The 16,665-nt window shown below is 40.8% G+C and overlaps 1 protein-coding gene across 2 annotated transcripts; it reads left to right on the forward strand.

Annotated features, from left to right (window-relative positions):
- The first annotated feature begins 441 nt into the window (after positions 1 to 441).
- fam107b (family with sequence similarity 107 member B) lies at positions 442 to 16,183 on the forward strand. Of its 2 annotated transcripts, none has more exons than XM_004553286.6 (4): positions 442 to 617; positions 11,965 to 12,136; positions 14,831 to 14,987; positions 15,153 to 16,183. In XM_004553286.6, exons 2-4 carry the CDS (start codon positions 12,009 to 12,011, stop codon positions 15,270 to 15,272), a joined length of 405 nt encoding a protein of 134 aa, XP_004553343.1. In that variant the 5' UTR covers positions 442 to 617; positions 11,965 to 12,008; the 3' UTR covers positions 15,273 to 16,183. The 2 variants fall into 2 exon arrangements, with proteins under 2 accessions (XP_004553343.1, XP_004553342.1); XM_004553285.6 differs by lacking the exon at positions 442 to 617 and adding an exon at positions 10,754 to 10,958.
- Positions 16,184 to 16,665: the final 482 nt, after the last annotated feature.

The following is a 16,665-nucleotide window of genomic DNA, read 5'->3' on the forward strand; positions in this document are numbered from 1 at the left end:
GTGATCGCCAGAGTGATTAGCAGCTGTAATAACAGGAAGCAGTTATTGCAAAAGATAAAGAGAATGCACAAAAGGAATAAAAAAGATTGCATATCAGAACTTCCCTAAAACAAATTACAGTTCAATTTATGCTTTTACGAGGCTGGGAAATTTCTGTTTACATACATACATGTTGTGTGTCACACGATTTATGAAGATTTAGTTGTTGATGCCTGGTCCCTCCACGCGTTACATAATTTTTACAAGGCCACTGGCTTTAGATAAACATGTCACCTATAGCCCAGTTTTCAGTAAGAAACCTGGTAACGTTCAATTCGTGCACGCCCCGCCCTGAGCTCGAGGAGTCCCCACTCATCTTCTCTCCGGAGCAGATGAAGAAAGAGGAGGAGGAGGAGCCCCTGTGTGACGTAACTCCATCCCTCCCACCCCGTTTAAATTTACATTTTCTATGGGTCCTGACTGAGTGTATGTGGAGCCGGAGCTAACAGATTCCACAGGGAGACACACCTCAACCCCAAGAAGTGACCCGGAGACGCACCGATGTGGCTCAAACCACTTTGTCACTTTAAATATTAAACAACCCGAGTTGGACAAGTCGCGTCGGCTTCGACTTTGAGGTAGGTGTGTGTGTATGCGCGCGCGTGCGTGCGTGGCTGGAGCTCGTGCTGTTTTTCTCGTGAGCTTGCTTCACAAGTGCACTAACAAAAAAAGCGGCGCGGGTATAGCTAAGCGACCGGTTTGGGGTTTCGAAACTAGAAAGTGTCTAAGGGCAAACGAGCAAGCCGGAGAAGAGAGAGGATGAGATTGCAGAAATACAAACTCTTGTTTCATTGTCTCCTTTTGTTGCGGCGCATGACTGTAGCCGACGGGACAGTGAGGAACAAACACGTTGAGGTTGTTGTTTCCACACGCACAGACAACAGTTTGGTTTTCTTAGAGCAGGTAGCGTTTGTGGCACTTGATACTTTGAGGAAACAGCAGAGGGGAAAAGCCTTTATTATAGTTCCCCTTCTGTATCTGTGTGAACCTGTGAGGGCTTAAAATGCAACCAATGCAAAGGCTGCATATGGTACTCCTGCTTTTAAGCCAGTTCATAATCCTTTACCCCAAAACCATGTATTTTGTGTTTACAGTTTGTACCACCAGACGTTTGTTTGTTTTTTTTCTCGTTGTTCCATTTTTCTTATCAGCTACCATAACCTGTACATAGCACTTCAGTATTTACTGTTGAAAGGAGATCAATCGGAGAGAAAAATGACATGCGAAGAGACCACATTTTATGGGTGACTGAATCAGTGAGTCAGACTCTGAGTGGAATGGGACAGGAGTGGTTAGGTCTAAGCACATGGCTTCATTCAGAACTGACAAACTGGCCTGTGCTGTCATCAGGCAGAACAACTGTCATGTGAGTGTGAGAGTGTCTATTTTTAAAGTGGCAACAGGTCTGCAAGTCTAAAACTTGAGGCATTTCTTTTTGATAGTGAATTATGTTTCTGTTAAATTTTAACAACAGTAAGCAAACAGGGCAAACCCCAGCTGGAGCTAGAGGGTTGAGTGTCTGTGTGTGCGCATGTATGTGTGATTGCTGGGTGGAGGCAAACTAGCAGCTTGGTAAATAGTGCAAAGTAGACCTAAGGTGAGGTAGTTTAACTCTGGCGATCTGATGTTTTAGTGAGAAGAGAGGCGATAAAAGCAGGTGGTTTGAGTGAGTTTGTCGCCGTTTAGGTGAATGGCTTCTAAGAGTGTGGTAGTGGGTGTTTGTGCTAAAGGGAGGGGAAAGTTTTGCACATGTGTTAGTCATTTGGAGGAGAGTTTGCGAAACGATTTACATCTGTTTTCTGATCTTTGAACCCCCTCCTTCCTTCTTCTCTCTCTCTCTCCTGTTTCTCTTACTAGGTCTGTCTTTGCTGTCTTCCCGTAAGAGCTGATGCCGTCACTGTGTATGTGTGCGTGTGTGTGGTGGGTGTTATAACTGAAAAGCTGCCTGCTTCATTATCATTGCACTCAAAGGAATTTAAATATGTGAATGAAATATCTGAGTTTCCATTCTATAATAGCAAGTGTCCATTAGTGGTTTGGTGCATTTCTCAGATATATCATTACAGAGTTAGAGACCATGTCAAGGAGTCAAACCGACCTCAGGAAAATAAAGGTGTTTGAGTCAGGAAAGCTCAAGCTCAGGCCTTGTTGGTGAAGACTACCTTGTACCAAATGTTTTTAAGCATTTAACCCTGTAATTAGCCTGTAAACTAAGAAAGATTTCAGAGGATCTCTAGTAAAGTCTTCAAGCATTTTTACCAAACACCACCTCACTCTGTCCAGTGCCACTTTTAACGTATGTAATATTATTTAAAGCTTTTCAAATGTGCCACAGTGCTCCTGTTTTGATGCTTATGTCATAGGAATACTTTGTTTTTCAAGATGTTTGCTAGAGTAATTTGTTTGGGTCTTTTGGTTTTGTCCTTTCCTAAGCAGGTATTAAAGAATATCAGCAAGTGTAAGGACAGTGTATTCAATCAGCCATCATCTACTAACTGCAATGATTAAATGACATTAAGCATTTGCTAAATAGTTTCCAGGCTTAAAGCCAAAATAGTTGTACTTATTCTAGTGTACTCCTCAAGGTTTAATAATAAAGTTAGTTCAGTGTCATTATATAAAATACCAAAATGTTTGGTTTGCATTAAAGGACTCCTTAAGCCTGCTTTCTTAAAATATGTTTTCTACAACTGTTTTAGAGAGCTGCTTAGCATTTTAATCTGGCTCTACAGTTTTTCAAAAACAGTTTGCGCCCGTAAAGGCTGAATTAAATATTATGATGCAACATAAACACAAGTGATGCAATCCAAAAGCAGGATCGACGAAGGATCTTTCACTCGGCTGCAGTTTTGTTGCAGCGGTTTTACAGTTGGCTGTGTCACGGTTCAGGTGCCGAGTATCTTGATATAGCACTTGTGTGGCATGCACATCTGTGGGGGGGGGGGGGGGCTGTGGCAACTCAGACATGGAGAGACTTGTTTAAGCATGCTCAAGACTGATTTACTCATGAAAGACAGATTAAGGTGCATGGAAAGGAAAGCCTGAAGCAGAGACAAGTGCACACACCTACAGCGATTCTGCCTCTCAAAGAATCCCATTGATTTTCCTGCTGTTACGCCAGAGCTTCAATCACAATAAAGCACCATTACTGTGCTGACCACTTTGCATAGCATTGGAGAATGGATGGCATGCACGCTGACTCTAAATGCTTTCCTCCTTGCGGCTATATCGCGATTGGGAGTCTGAGCTCAATGTATTGGATTAAGCTCATTGTAAGCCCATATCAAGATATATGGTCCTTTCTTTAACACAAACAGGAACATAGCTACACTTCCACAGTAGAAGAGATCCCCATTCTACTAATACTTGAAAATGACTGCGATTTCAAGGTGCGTATACTTGATTTTGGAAGTTTCATCAGGCAAAAGCACAAGATCAAGACTTCTGTCTGTAAAATATGCATGTATAAATCTATTTATACAGGCCTGTATAAATAGATTTATACAGATACATTTTACTTAGGACAGGTACATTTTCTGTCATGACGAGCACACTTAATTGAATCAGAGAGAACAAAGCTCCTCATTTAGCCTGTTTTTTTGGATACCTGGGACCCTTATTGTTTCTATATGCGTGTGCCCGCACAGTCAGCTTGCACCCCTGTCTGTCTGTCTGGCTAACTAAAGATTGTCTGGTCGCTCAAGGTAACAGTTGTTTTGGGGGGTTTCTTTACTGGCATGTAAACAAAGGAGAACCTCCCAAATACTCCCTGGTGTGCCCTCCAGCCAATCAGATGTGAGATCCCAGATGGGCTCCGCCAGTAGTCGATGAGGATGGGCGTGCCTGCTCCATATGAGGAAAACAGCAGTAAAGCACAAAGCTTTGAATCTGGAGCAGGAACAGACAACAGAGCCATAACAAAGACTTCTTATTTCTTAGCCAGACAAAACAATTATATATTTTTTATTTTCCTGCATGTCTTTCACACCACTATTGAGACAGACATTGGAAATGTATTTTAAAGTGTGTGTGTGGATCTTTCTTATGTCTCAGTAAGGAGGACCTACATGAAATGTGCGTATATCTCAGCTGTGCCTGTGGTATATAAGTCTGGATCTTATGCATGTGTTGTGATCTTCATCTCTCCACCTGTTCCCATCAGGTCTGTACATATACATACAAGAACATGTGTCAGTGCCAGTTGTGAGCATATAGGCGAGCCTTTTGTATTTGACTAACAGGTGTGACCTCAAATTGTATCCCTTCCTGAAATATGCCCTGAATGCGGTTGTCAGCAGTTTCATTTTAACCTTTTGAAGGAGGAAAAACACCCAAATGTTTCTCACTCAAATATGTCAGTGTTTGAATATATTTAGGTCTCTGTGTCCATACATGTATTTGCTGTTGTGCGTCCAAGGCGATAATCAGTGTGCAGTTTCATCACATTCCCACAGCGTGACTCAAAGTGGTGTCTGTGCCTTTTCAATCCATCCCATTCATCCTGTAATCTGCCTCACCCCGGGGGCTCAAACCGTGCAGCAACAGGAGCCACAGCATGGAACAATTTCAGTTCTGTGCTTAACAGAAACTGTCTAACTCGGCATGTTTCAGTTCAACGAGAGAAAGGTCATAGCTAAGCATAATTACATTTTTAAGTAACATCTTAACAACTAATACATAATATTTTACCAGTATCTGCTTCATCTGATCATGTCAAGACATTTGAAAGATCAGGATACTCTTAAGAGATGGAGCTTGTGTTATCATCAGGCAAGACAAATTGCAGCTGAGACACAAAAAGGAGTGGAAGATAACACAGACAGATAAAAGAATTACAGCCACAAGAGACAACCATTTTCAAGTGCAGCTTACAACACAGCCACAAAACTACATTAACAATTGCACATACAGTTATTGCCAAAGTGTGCGCTGGGTATGCCAGTTTTGTTTGTTTGTTTGTTTTAATTGAGAACTAGAACCAGACAGGAGAAGTAAAATTATGCATGTTCCTCTACTTTGTTCTGTTCCGATAGTTGAAATTGTCTGATATAAAACAAATGCATTGGTGGGAAAGAACAGTTTAGTTCCTCATTTAGAGTCGGTATTAAAGCCTGATTTCTGAAGAAATATTTTCCAATATTGTAGTTATAATGAGAGGGTTTGACAAGCTGACATATATTGAGAGATATATTTGTTAATATATATATAATAAATTAACCTATTATGCCTTTCCCAATTTTCGACCTCATGTGTACTGATGCAATAGTTGATGGGGTTTGTTTTGTTTTTTTTCTTCAACATGGCCATTTTTTTTTTTTTTTCAGATAACGATGTCCTGTTTGCAAATGATCCTTACAAGCCAAAAGCTCGGGCTTCAGACTGCTACTCTTAAATCTGTATTAAGTCACAGAGAGGGGCCATTATTCGCTTTTATTGTGGTCATTTCAGACACATTGTTCTTGCTCCCAGAAAGAACTGTGTAGAGAGGGAGCTGCCCAAAGGCTGTATTTACAACAGTGGATTAACTAGGGAGCAGCACCAAGGCCCAGTTGTAAGCCCTTAGAGCAGTATAAGATAAGATAAGATAATAAGGTTTAATTTTAAACATGCAAAGCTCTTAAAAAATTTTAAAGGATACAGTATCTGCTAAGGCGCTTATTTATTTATTTATTTTTTTGTTGAGATAAAACCAAAATATTTGTGGCTCTGTTGTAGATTATTGTATATGGAGCATAAATATGCTTTCTAACTCTAGTTTGTTTGCAGTAAGCCCATATAAGCTGTTGTATCAAGTGGAAGATTTATCAGACCAATACAAAGAAGCTATCGATATTTTGTAAACTGGAGTAGAAGCCAAACAAAAATAATGTATTTACAGTAAGTATCAAGTTGCCAAAGAGAGTAACAGTAACTCAAATGCCCTGATTGAACCCTTTGGCTGGGAGGCGTATTGGTGATTTTTGTTGTCATTGTAACAGCCTGGTACTGACTTGATGCCTCCAGTGTTTTTCAAGCACCCGACGTGCACAGACACATACTGCATAGCACAGCTCATGCCTTTGTCACATGATGCACATTATCCTTTCCTTGTGTGGGTGTTTTCTCCATGTTTGCACATCTGTGGTTTATGAACCCTAAACCCAGATTGTAAATTCCCATACCCCTGCATCTCCCAAGTGACATCATTGTACTGTGGGAGCAGTCCGGGTGCTTTTGGAGGTCAGTACATGATGAGGCCCCTAAATTCCCCTGCTATAGACCCCCACCCCAAGGCAGAAAACACAAAACAGATCTCAACCCCCAAACTCGGAATACATTTGAGGAGCCCTTTTCAATCTCACTGTATGTTTCTTCTTTGTCGTACTTGGCTAAATATATAATCGCTCCAAAGTTGCCGTGTCTTCACCACTCTGCTCTCTCGGTAGCAATTGTGTGGCACCCTTTCTGACATACCCAGAGTCGTTGGTCTAAGCTGAAACTCTTGATGCGGGTGGCAAGAGTGGTATTTGCATTGAGCTCAGACAAAATCATGCCAGTGGCCATCTTTTCTTCTTATCTTACTGGCTCCTTTGCAATATGATGAGCACTACCTAGATAGTCATTTGAACTCAAATGATTTTACCTACAAATGCAAATACACAAAAAAAAAACACACAAAAAATAAATGTGGGTATGTGGTATGTGTTTCAAGATGACAGCTTGAACGTGTTTGTAGGTACAGGAGAGTAAGCACGCTTGCCACAATGACTTATTCGTTGTCATGTGGTAAGGCTGTGAATTATCACGTCTGTACAGGGAGCCCATACGGGAAATTATCTCATGGTCACTGGTAGACCGTCAACTCTGTGATTCACTTTTTCAGTCACTTTCTCTTCACACTCACACACAGGGCCATGCTATCCCACCCCCATCCTCCCTCAGCTGTCCGTTAAAAGCCCATCTATCTCTGCGTTTTAATTAGGGCCTCCCCTATTTATGGCTGAATGGCCGCTTCATTAACAGAGAGGCTAGGAGATTCACATCCGGATCTGTACAGCTTGTGACACACAGCAAGGCGAGAGAGTCTGTGTGTGTGTGTCTGTGTGTGTAAGAGGGACAGAATGGGGTGTGGGGGTTGCTTCAGGGGTATTGATGACGTAATTTCCCCTGAGGGGTGGACCTCCCATCTGTGAGTGGAATATAGAGGATTTGTCCAAAGTAAAAGCAGACTATATGGGACAAGGAAGCAAGATGTATAAGATTAAATGTTAATTTTTTTTTTATGGCCACAATCATATGCATCTTATTAAATGTTAATGTGTTGTTGTTTTTTTTCTTTAGCTCATATGAATCTACAATCAACATATGTCAGTATATATGAATATATGGCCTGAATAGCAATTAATATTCAGATTCTTTATCGTATTTAACCAAGAAACACAAAGTCAAACAATACACAGGCTTGGCTCTTCCTAAAATTATTTATTTTATTATTTTTTTTTTTTTATTTTTTTTTTTTTACATAAGCTGCCAAAGCCTACATCAAAACTGGATGCTAAATCTCAGATCAGTGCTTTTCTTAAGCCTAACCCCTGTGTACCTTTGTACTGGAAATTGCAAGGGGGGGGGATCTTGGCTCACACATGCTGTAGTGGGTGTGGTCAGCTATGTGTTCACTACCAATGACAGTTGATTGCCCAACCCCACCCTGTGGTGTGCAGATCTCTGGATGGTCTGTGCCTGTGTCCTAGAAGGAGAACGGTGGGGTCAGATGGCAACGCAGGCCACCAGCTGCTCTCCTTGCCTTCATTTTCTGTCTCTAAAGCTGCACCAGGAAGAGGGCCGTTTGTGACTCATGAAAAGCTAAACCATGTCATCGTTCAGTATGGCTGTCAGTGTCTTTGCATGCCCTATCTTGTTAGTCATGCTGATAGTCATCTACTTTTTCTTTGCTCCTTAATCATGTTCACATCACTAACAATCCCCTTCATTTGTCTGTTTTTTGTTTTGTTTTGTTTTTGTGTTTTTTTTTCTTAGAGTATCCACAGTATTGTTTTCCCGGCCAGCTTAACATCCCCTTCCATGCTCATTACTGTGCTCTGTTTTGCTTTTATTCTTTTAATGGATGCACATATTTGCGTAAGGTAAGGACTAAGGGTGAATATGCAGGCTCTAAATTAACTGAAAGAAGCTATTTCTGAACCCAACTCAAGAGTCTGATGGCTTTTGTTGTAAGTAACACATTTTTACATGATGCAATTTTTTCCCATTGTTTTCCCAAAGCTAACAATTTAAGCCACATTAACATTGTTTTTAAGGCTTTAATTCAGTGCTAAAATTATTTTAATGTTCTAGCGTCTTCACAAGTCCTGCATCACAGTGCTGTGTCACTAAATTGTGGGTGGTGGCTGATCGCCATGGCAACTTAGAGGCTGTTGAGAAATGAGTCCATATAATGAATGTAAGTCTGTGTGCGTGTTAGCTCATATAGCAAAGCTGGCCATGATGATGCAATTCCTTGGCACAATGCTGGCACTCTAGTCGTTCTATCAGCTCTAATGCAGCCTGCCACTGTGGACTACACTTTCTCACACAGTGCAAACACATTGAACTGCTTCCTCTTTTTTAAAAAAAATAAAATAAAACGACAACAAAAGCAAAACAAGTATCGCTTTTATACAGTGAGAAGAACGAACTTGTGTCAGCAAGATGTGAGTAAGTGTGTGTGTGTGTGTGTGTGTGTGTGTGTGTGTGTTTAAGCCTCCTCGTGGTTTTAACCTTGTGCACTACTGTTTATCTTTTTGTTGGCATTTTTCCTCACTTAATCAATCAGATATTCCCTGTTACTTAATCCAGAAGTGTGATTACCTACAACACAAGAACAGCTCATGAGGACAGCTGGGAGAAAGAAGTTTCTTTTTCCGCTTTTGCTTTTCTCCTTTCCAAGACTCTGTTCTGACCCAGTTTTCTGTTTCTTCTCTAGTTCCCATTGTTTTCACCAACTTTTTTTTTCTGTCTCATTTTATTGCTGGATGCTCGGATATTTTGAATCATATTAGTACTGCACGCTCTCTCCTGGACATCTTGGGGAATGGAGACTCATTATCTGTGTGTGTGTGTGTGTGTGTGTGTGTGTGTGTGTGTGCGCCTGTCTCAGTAGTAAGGGTGTGTCTCCAAAACCAATAAACACAGAGGGATTTAATGGGATTCTTGAAAAAGCAGAAAGTGCTTTTTTTTTTTTTTTTTTAAAAACTGTGTGTTGTTGTTGTTGTTGTTATTATTATCGTTATCTTGAGATGTGGTGGAGTTGGAGGTGCACATATTAACACGTGCAATCTACTACATACATTTTAGTGGCTGTTAGTGACAATGTTATTTCATTCTTAACCCCACCGATGTGCAAAGCAGCTGCAGTCAGAGGGATCTTAAGGGACAACATGTTAACTTGTCTGTACCCATCTTAGATTTTAGGTGTGCAACTGTAACATGTAGCTTTTTTTTAAAAAAAAAAGAAGCCAGAAGGAGCAAATAAACATGCAGAACCACCGGTGATCAAGCTGACTTTAAGCAGTCCTCGAACTTGAGGTTGTAGGTCCCTTTTGAACTCCTTATGTTACTTCCCCTCTCCCCGGGGGCAGAGAGGAAGCAGGAGCAGATGTGTTAAACGGACACTGTGACAACACTGCCAGTCTGTAAGTTCCTGTACCCGTCCAACTCAGCATTAACAGAAGCCACCCTTTGATGTGCCCATCATGTGCGGGTTCACGCAGCTCCTGATTACAGCATCACGCAGTTCTTCCCCTTCTCACATTTACAATCACTATCACTATTTCCTGTTCCAAAAACAAATGCACTTTGACTGCCAGGTTCCTCACAATATTAGAGTCAGTGATGTCTGTGAAAGTAGTGGTAAACTAAACTAGTGACCAGTGTTATTTATGTTGCTTTTCTAAATTAGTTATATGCATAGGTTTGTGATGGCTACATGGGTTGGTAAACACAGGGTTACTCATCTGAGATTAGAAGGAATTGTTTACAACCATGACAACCAGGCAGGAAAACTGTACTATTACCAGCATATCGTATAATATTCTTCAAGGATGTTTCTGTATCATTTCTCTCTCTCTTTGTTCTGCACCCAGTGCAGCCACACACTAGGTGTTTATCCCAGGCTTCTTTGTTATGTAACTGACATCATTTAGCTCCTGGGGATGCAAAAATATCGACCTCTAGTGGTGACTGTAACTCATTGCGTCAATGCTTTTGAATGCATGTTTTGCCATTGTGTCTGGCACATGCAGTGTGATGCGTCTTTGGAACAAGTAACTGTGATTGGCTGTAAGATCAAAAGCAGCATTCTTTAGTCCTTATCAGTTGAAGAAACACCTGATTATGAGTTTGAGCCATTCGTCAGACCGGGAAACCACGACTTTATTGGATGGTATATTCAGACAATCATTTAGTAGTCGAGTAATTAATAACTTTACAGTTTTAAAGCTAACAGAGGTCGTAAATACATATTGTATTAATAAAGGTAAAAAGTAAAGATAAAGGTAGCATGAAATTTGATAAGTGAAACATTGTGCATAGTCATAAACTGCCAGAGGTGTGTATTAAAAGTGAATGGAACAATGAAGGTAAGGGAGGGGGCAGAGAGAGAGGGAGAGTGAGAGAGAGGGGGCGAGCGAGCGAGGGAAGGAGGGTTTGTGTGAGCTTAGCTGTAAAACAGACTTTGAACTCCAACCAGCTCAGTAGCAGACAGCTGTGCAGAACAAAGCACGACTCCAGCACGAGGCTTTACGAGATACCAATTAAAAAAGAGAGCCAGAGAGGGAAAGAGGACAGCGTGTTTTAATAGCTTTTCTTGGAGAATACATCCCAAATCAAAATAACAGAGATGGCTACAATGTTCAGATACCCCGTCTTTCCTCATCTGCAGGGTGAGTTTATCATTTCATTTTCAATTTATGTAATTCTTTTGCTTTAATTCAAACAGTAGCTCAACAGTGAAGTAGTGAGTCCTTTTTATTTTAGCTTGCAGAGTCGGTGTTTTAAAGAAACACAAGTATCACTCAGTGCATTTGTTGTATGTTTGTCATGCGGTTGGATCCTGGGATTTTTATGCGCATCGTTCCGAAGTTCCTGATTAGTCATTCTTTGAAGTGGAGCACGTGAGCCGTGAGTTCAGATAGGTAGATCGATAACAGTAACTGCTATAAAAGGTATGGTGTTACATGCATACATTGCAACTTGTGAGAGATATTGATCAAACTTGGAGTAAATCACAGCTTTAACTAGAGCACTGCTAAATGAAGAATTAAGTAAAAATATACACCGTGCTGACCCTGAGTACCCCCTGCTATTTCTGTACCGTAGTTTATAATGGTTCATAATGAGGGTTTTTGACATGCTGGTTGTGTGTATGAAAATAGGTGAACACTCCATTCGCAACTGTTGCTAGAAATTTCTACTTTATGGTTTCTGCTCCTTCTGTAAAGTTGACCAAAGCAAACATCTGTTCACATCTGGAGGAGTTCACAGATGTGACTTGGTTTTATTTCAAGCCCACAGACAGCTGTAGGCTGATTCTCTGGGCTAATTCTGTGCTTTAGTAGTTTCTGGAATATTTACATGACACTGTGTGTCAGAAAGATATTAGGCTTTTAAGGGCTGTACCCATTACTGTCCCTTCATTAATATGCATATGTTTCTTATATCATCCATCAAGGGGATGAAATGTTCCTCTTCACTCAGTGTGGAACACTTACGTAATTCCAGTGCTGAGTCCCTTCATCACTATAGAGACCAGTGAAAAACCCTGAGCTCATGCCAGAGTATCTGGCAGATGCTCATATCCTGATTTGCAAGAAGTATGAGATTTCTCATACTGTGTTTAAATCAGTCTCTCTTTTTTTTTCTCTTCCCCCCCCCCCCCTGTTGATTTAGATCCCTGTGATCCTGGTTTGTCGCTGTCAGCAGGGAGGAGTGTCATGGCGGAACCGGACTATATGGACGAAGACTGTGATGAGCTCATCAAGCCCAAGAAACTGATCAACCCAGTGAAAAGCTCCCGTAATCACCAGGACTTGCACAGAGAGTTGCTCATGAACCAGAAGAGGTCAGCAGATAGAAAAATACCTTGAATCTCACTCCTAGCTGTCACTTGGTGACCACATGTGGTAAATCCAAAACATTTTTTCAGAGAGATTATTTACCTCCCTTTTGTTGATACCAACAGCAAGATTATATTTTATAACGGCAGTTAAGTGTTAAACAAAGATAGCTGCACCCCTATGCCTTTAATAGTCATAGCCATAAAGCAATATTTAAGATTTCCTTATGTTTAATACTGCTAGTATCAAGATAGATAATACTTTATAGTGAGAGGCCACTGAAGTCCAATAGTTTCTAGAACGACAATAAAACATCCCCGTTTGTTTCTGGGTGTAACACAAACTTGTGATAAGAAGGAACGGTTCCACATTCAGGATAATTTAGTTTTATCTTCACTAATGGAGGATGAGTGAATCCAGTAACTTTGCCACTTTCTGCTAATTCCTTTTTGTATCCATGTCAACGACACTGATGCTACCGTATGCCACTGCTGTCAGTGTGGTTGACTTCACTGGTCCATCTAGTTCCCAGCAGCAGTGTAATGTGAGGCTTGGGATATAAAACATTTCATAGAAGCTATTATATATAAAACCTTTGGCAAATATTGGTTATGTAAAAGTCAGAGATATATGCCATGGAGGAAAATCCAGTCGTGGCTACTGATATTACATGAAACAAAGGATTTTATGGGTCTGTAAGTCTCTGAGCATCAATCAGTGTATGCATACGTTTATATCTTAGCATGTTTAAATGCACATACATACTGGGGCCCATGATTGCCCTTTCAAACTCGATGTTTGTATTTTATCACACCATACAGTGCCAGCAGCTTTGTGCCTGAACTATAAATAGCTCTGTAAACACGCATGCTGGTGACAGCTGTTACATCACAGCAGCAGTTCTCCGGTCTGTCTTAAACCAGAGTGTAATGATTAAAGCAGGGCATTTAAGAATCAGGAGGAAACGGGCCAAAGAGAAATTAAATTCTAAAAAAAATAGAAAATAAAAATTTTCGGCTCAAACTGCTGCAAAATATTGCTTCTAATAGTCTAGACAGAGGATTTTGACAAGCATCAACCAGCTTTAAGGGGGAATAAACTTTAATGATTGTGCTTTTATCGTGTGCTGAGGTATAGAAAGCTGGCCTGCAAAGTGGATTAGTCACAGTGATGAAAGTGGGATGGTTGGATGAATGCATGGATGGATGCTTGTAACGGAGAGGAAAAAAAATATGTTATGTAACAGAGATTACAAAACTGTCTCTAGCTGAGGGCCTTTCTCTGCCTTGGCTACCTTAACTGTAATGGCACCTTCCTACACAAACAAAGGAATTTGAGAAATTCAGCCACCATGACTGGCCAGGCATTCGATCAGATGGAGGTAGTGATGTGTGGGATTTTGAACACACATTCCTCTCAGTCTGCCTGAGGGCATGCATTTGGTGGTGGGGTGTGTGCATAGGTCAGTTATTATGTAAACACTGCCCACGGTGAGAGAAGAATGAAGTCAGCATCTTTGTACTGTAGCCTGTCTTACTGCTGTCGCCGACCTTGGCGTCCACCCCTTCTGCGTGAGGGTACTTAAAATCAGCCCACCCAGTCACATCTTGGGCCTTCTGCCCTGCTTCAGCTCACTAAGAGCTTTCTAAGACCCTTACTGACGCAAAACAGGGCATTTAACTGAAGCAGTGACTCTTGATAAAACAGACCCTTGTTGTAAATTAACTCCCACTGCTTTTTGGAACATGGTGAGCTCAGTTATGTAATCGTCTTGATTTAATAATGCATGTAATTAAGGCAGTGCTGTTGCTAAAATGTATCCAGGTAAGGGACGCTGTGTTTTCTTTGAAGACCATCTGTGGCCTGTGTAGATTCAGGCTGTCATAGTGAAAGAAAAATCAGTTGGAGTGTTGGGTAATCTGCATTAAAGGTTTTAAAAAATTAAATCAGTAAAGGGCATGGAGATTGGATTTTTGACCAGGCACAGTATTTTTTTCCCCCTTCTACTGTGCCACTTTATTTGCCCTTAATCCTTTGATCTTTATTAGTTTTTGTCTGTTTATAGATGACTTCAATCCATCTGTTCTTAAATATCCCCACGTCCCAAACTTGCTGTTACCCCCTCAACCCCAAACAACATGTTTTTGTTTTTGTTTTGTGTGTGTGCATTTTTTTTTTCTTGTCATGATTTTGGAAGAGCTTAGCAGATTACATAATATTTTGCATCTTTGCTCCTCAGGCTTTCACTTTACTGAGATGTCTTCACCGAGTTGTGTAACAGTCCCACTGGTTTTGCAGTGACTTAAGACATTTTCCGTGTGTGCCGTATGCTTCCCTGGAATCATTCTTGATACTAAAAGACCAAAAAAAAGGCAACTGGGAAAGAAATAAACAGCCAAGTTCTCACCCATGGTTTCAGCCCACTCTTTCAAAGTCATTTCCTGTGCTGGCAAAAATCATCTTATGCAATTCTTTTTGATGCAGAGCAATCTGCGATTTGCTGGGAATCAGAACTTTCCTGTAACACGATTGCCGTGTTTAATCCGAAAGTCTAATACTAATCTGCATGTCAAAACAGAATAAGGTCATATATTACGCATGAATTTGCATGCCAGTCTCCTTCTGAATGAGGCTTTGCAGTGACATCAGCATGTGTTGATTGAAGCTGACATGCTGTTTCATTGATGGATTCTGCACAGGGGTCTGGCTCCTCAGAACAAACCTGAGCTCCAGAAGGTTCTGGAAAAGAGAAAGAGGGACCAAGTTCTCAAGCAACAGAAGGAGGAGCAAGAAGCCCACAAGAAGAGGAGTGACTTGGAGATAGAGCTCATGAAAAGACAACAGAAACTAGAGCAGGTAAATGATTGATGGACATTGTGTCATTTACACGCTCATAAATCCCAACGTGTACAATGGCTTTTTCAAAACTTTATCTGAGTTGCTAAGCTGTCTGTATGTGTTTTGGAAAAACTTGAGTTTCGTGTAAATGTAAATGTGAATTTAATGTCTTTATTCCTGCAGCTTGAACTGGAGCAACAGAAAATTGAGGAGGAACAGGAGAACACCCCCGAGTTTGTGAAGATGAAAAGCAACCTGCGCAGGACCAAGCAGGAGACCGACGGGGAGGAACGAACCACCTAAAAAAAAAAAAACATCAGGGGTGGCTGGGTCTGGCTGACTGTGCATATTTTTGTGAGCACAGAGGCAACAGGAGTGTGTGTACAAAGGAGAGAGAGTGTGTTGTGTCTGTGGTACACGGTGGTGACCATGATCTTGGACCTGGCTTTCCCAACCTAGCTGTTCCTTCGTGCAGTGAGGAGAGAGACTTTAAAGAATAAAGACCCCCCTCGGTTTGCCTGCAATGGACCGCCAGTACCCATACCCACCCAGCAGCACACAGCACCCCCCACAGGAGGACCTAACACATGTTACATGATTTTTTTCCACAAGGGCGAGCAAGCTTTCAAGGAGCTCTGAGGGAGATGCGACCAAACACACACACACAGACACACACACACAGGAGTATTTGTCCCCTATGTTTTTCACTCCTTTCTCCACAGCAAGCTCTCATTTCTCTTTACTGTTATTGATGTTGTCATTGTTATTGTTGTTGTTTTTTGTTTTGTTTTGTTTGTTCTCACATTCAGAATCAAAAAAAAGGAAAAGTGGACACTGGATGGACTCTTGAAGCTGTGTAATGTAAAAGCCAAACAAATGTGCTTTTATTATTTATGTTTGTAGCTTTTAGCGCTGGTATAGGGGAGGACACTTTTAGTCATTCTGTTTTGTTTTGGGTTTTTTTTTTTTTTTTTTTAAGTTTGTTTTACTGCATAGTATATGAAGCCAGAACAGGACAAAGGGAGTGCGTGGTTGTGTGAAACACTCGAATTCGCTTTATTTTTTTAAATTGTACACATGCCATTTCCTCAGCTAATGCAATTTTGAGCAATAGTAAAACTCCCAGGCATGAGAGTGACTTTTCTTTATATATTCTGTTGTTTTTGTTTTGTTTTGTATGAATAAAAGTGTTACTTAATAAATAATTTAAGTTTTGTGAGGCTGGTCAATCAGAATAAGCCCTGAGGTGTGTGTGTGGGGGGGGGCTGGGGGTGTTTGTTTATAAACAAACATTTGGATTAAGCCAGGAAATAAACTTGAATGTGTTTACACATAATCCACCCATCATAAACAGATCTGATATCACCACGGCTCCTGAAATAACGCCCTGATAAACTTCTTGGAAGCTTATCCTTATCATCAGCAAAACCATAGATATTAGATATGTTAAATTAGTTGGGCGTGTTCCAACAAAACGAAACAAAAAACGACCCTACTTTGGGCATAGAAATTTACATGCAGTATTATTCTGAGTGTGAAATCCTGGTGATACTCACAGAAAGAAGCAGATATTTGCCAGTATATCCCAGTATTTCTCTCTAAAACCTTCTTTTCATATTTTTTTTTTATATTTTAATTTGTTGCTGCTGAATATGTGGGCTTTTGTTTTCCAATTATTTCCAAGTGAAATGTGTTG

Source organism: Maylandia zebra, linkage group LG7 (genome assembly GCF_041146795.1).
Source record: "Maylandia zebra isolate NMK-2024a linkage group LG7, Mzebra_GT3a, whole genome shotgun sequence".
In the NCBI taxonomy this organism is placed as follows: Eukaryota; Metazoa; Chordata; class Actinopteri; order Cichliformes; family Cichlidae; genus Maylandia; species Maylandia zebra.

Bases quoted from the DNA above. Each gene is read 5' to 3' on its own strand.
- fam107b (XM_004553285.6), top strand. From the start codon at position 10,916: ATGGCTACAATGTTCAGATACCCCGTCTTTCCTCATCTGCAGG. The intron at 10,959-11,964 runs GTGAGTTTATCA...CTGTTGATTTAG, and splicing joins CGTCTTTCCTCATCTGCAGG to ATCCCTGTGATCCTGGTTTG. The intron at 14,988-15,152 runs GTAAATGATTGA...TTATTCCTGCAG, and splicing joins GACAACAGAAACTAGAGCAG to CTTGAACTGGAGCAACAGAA.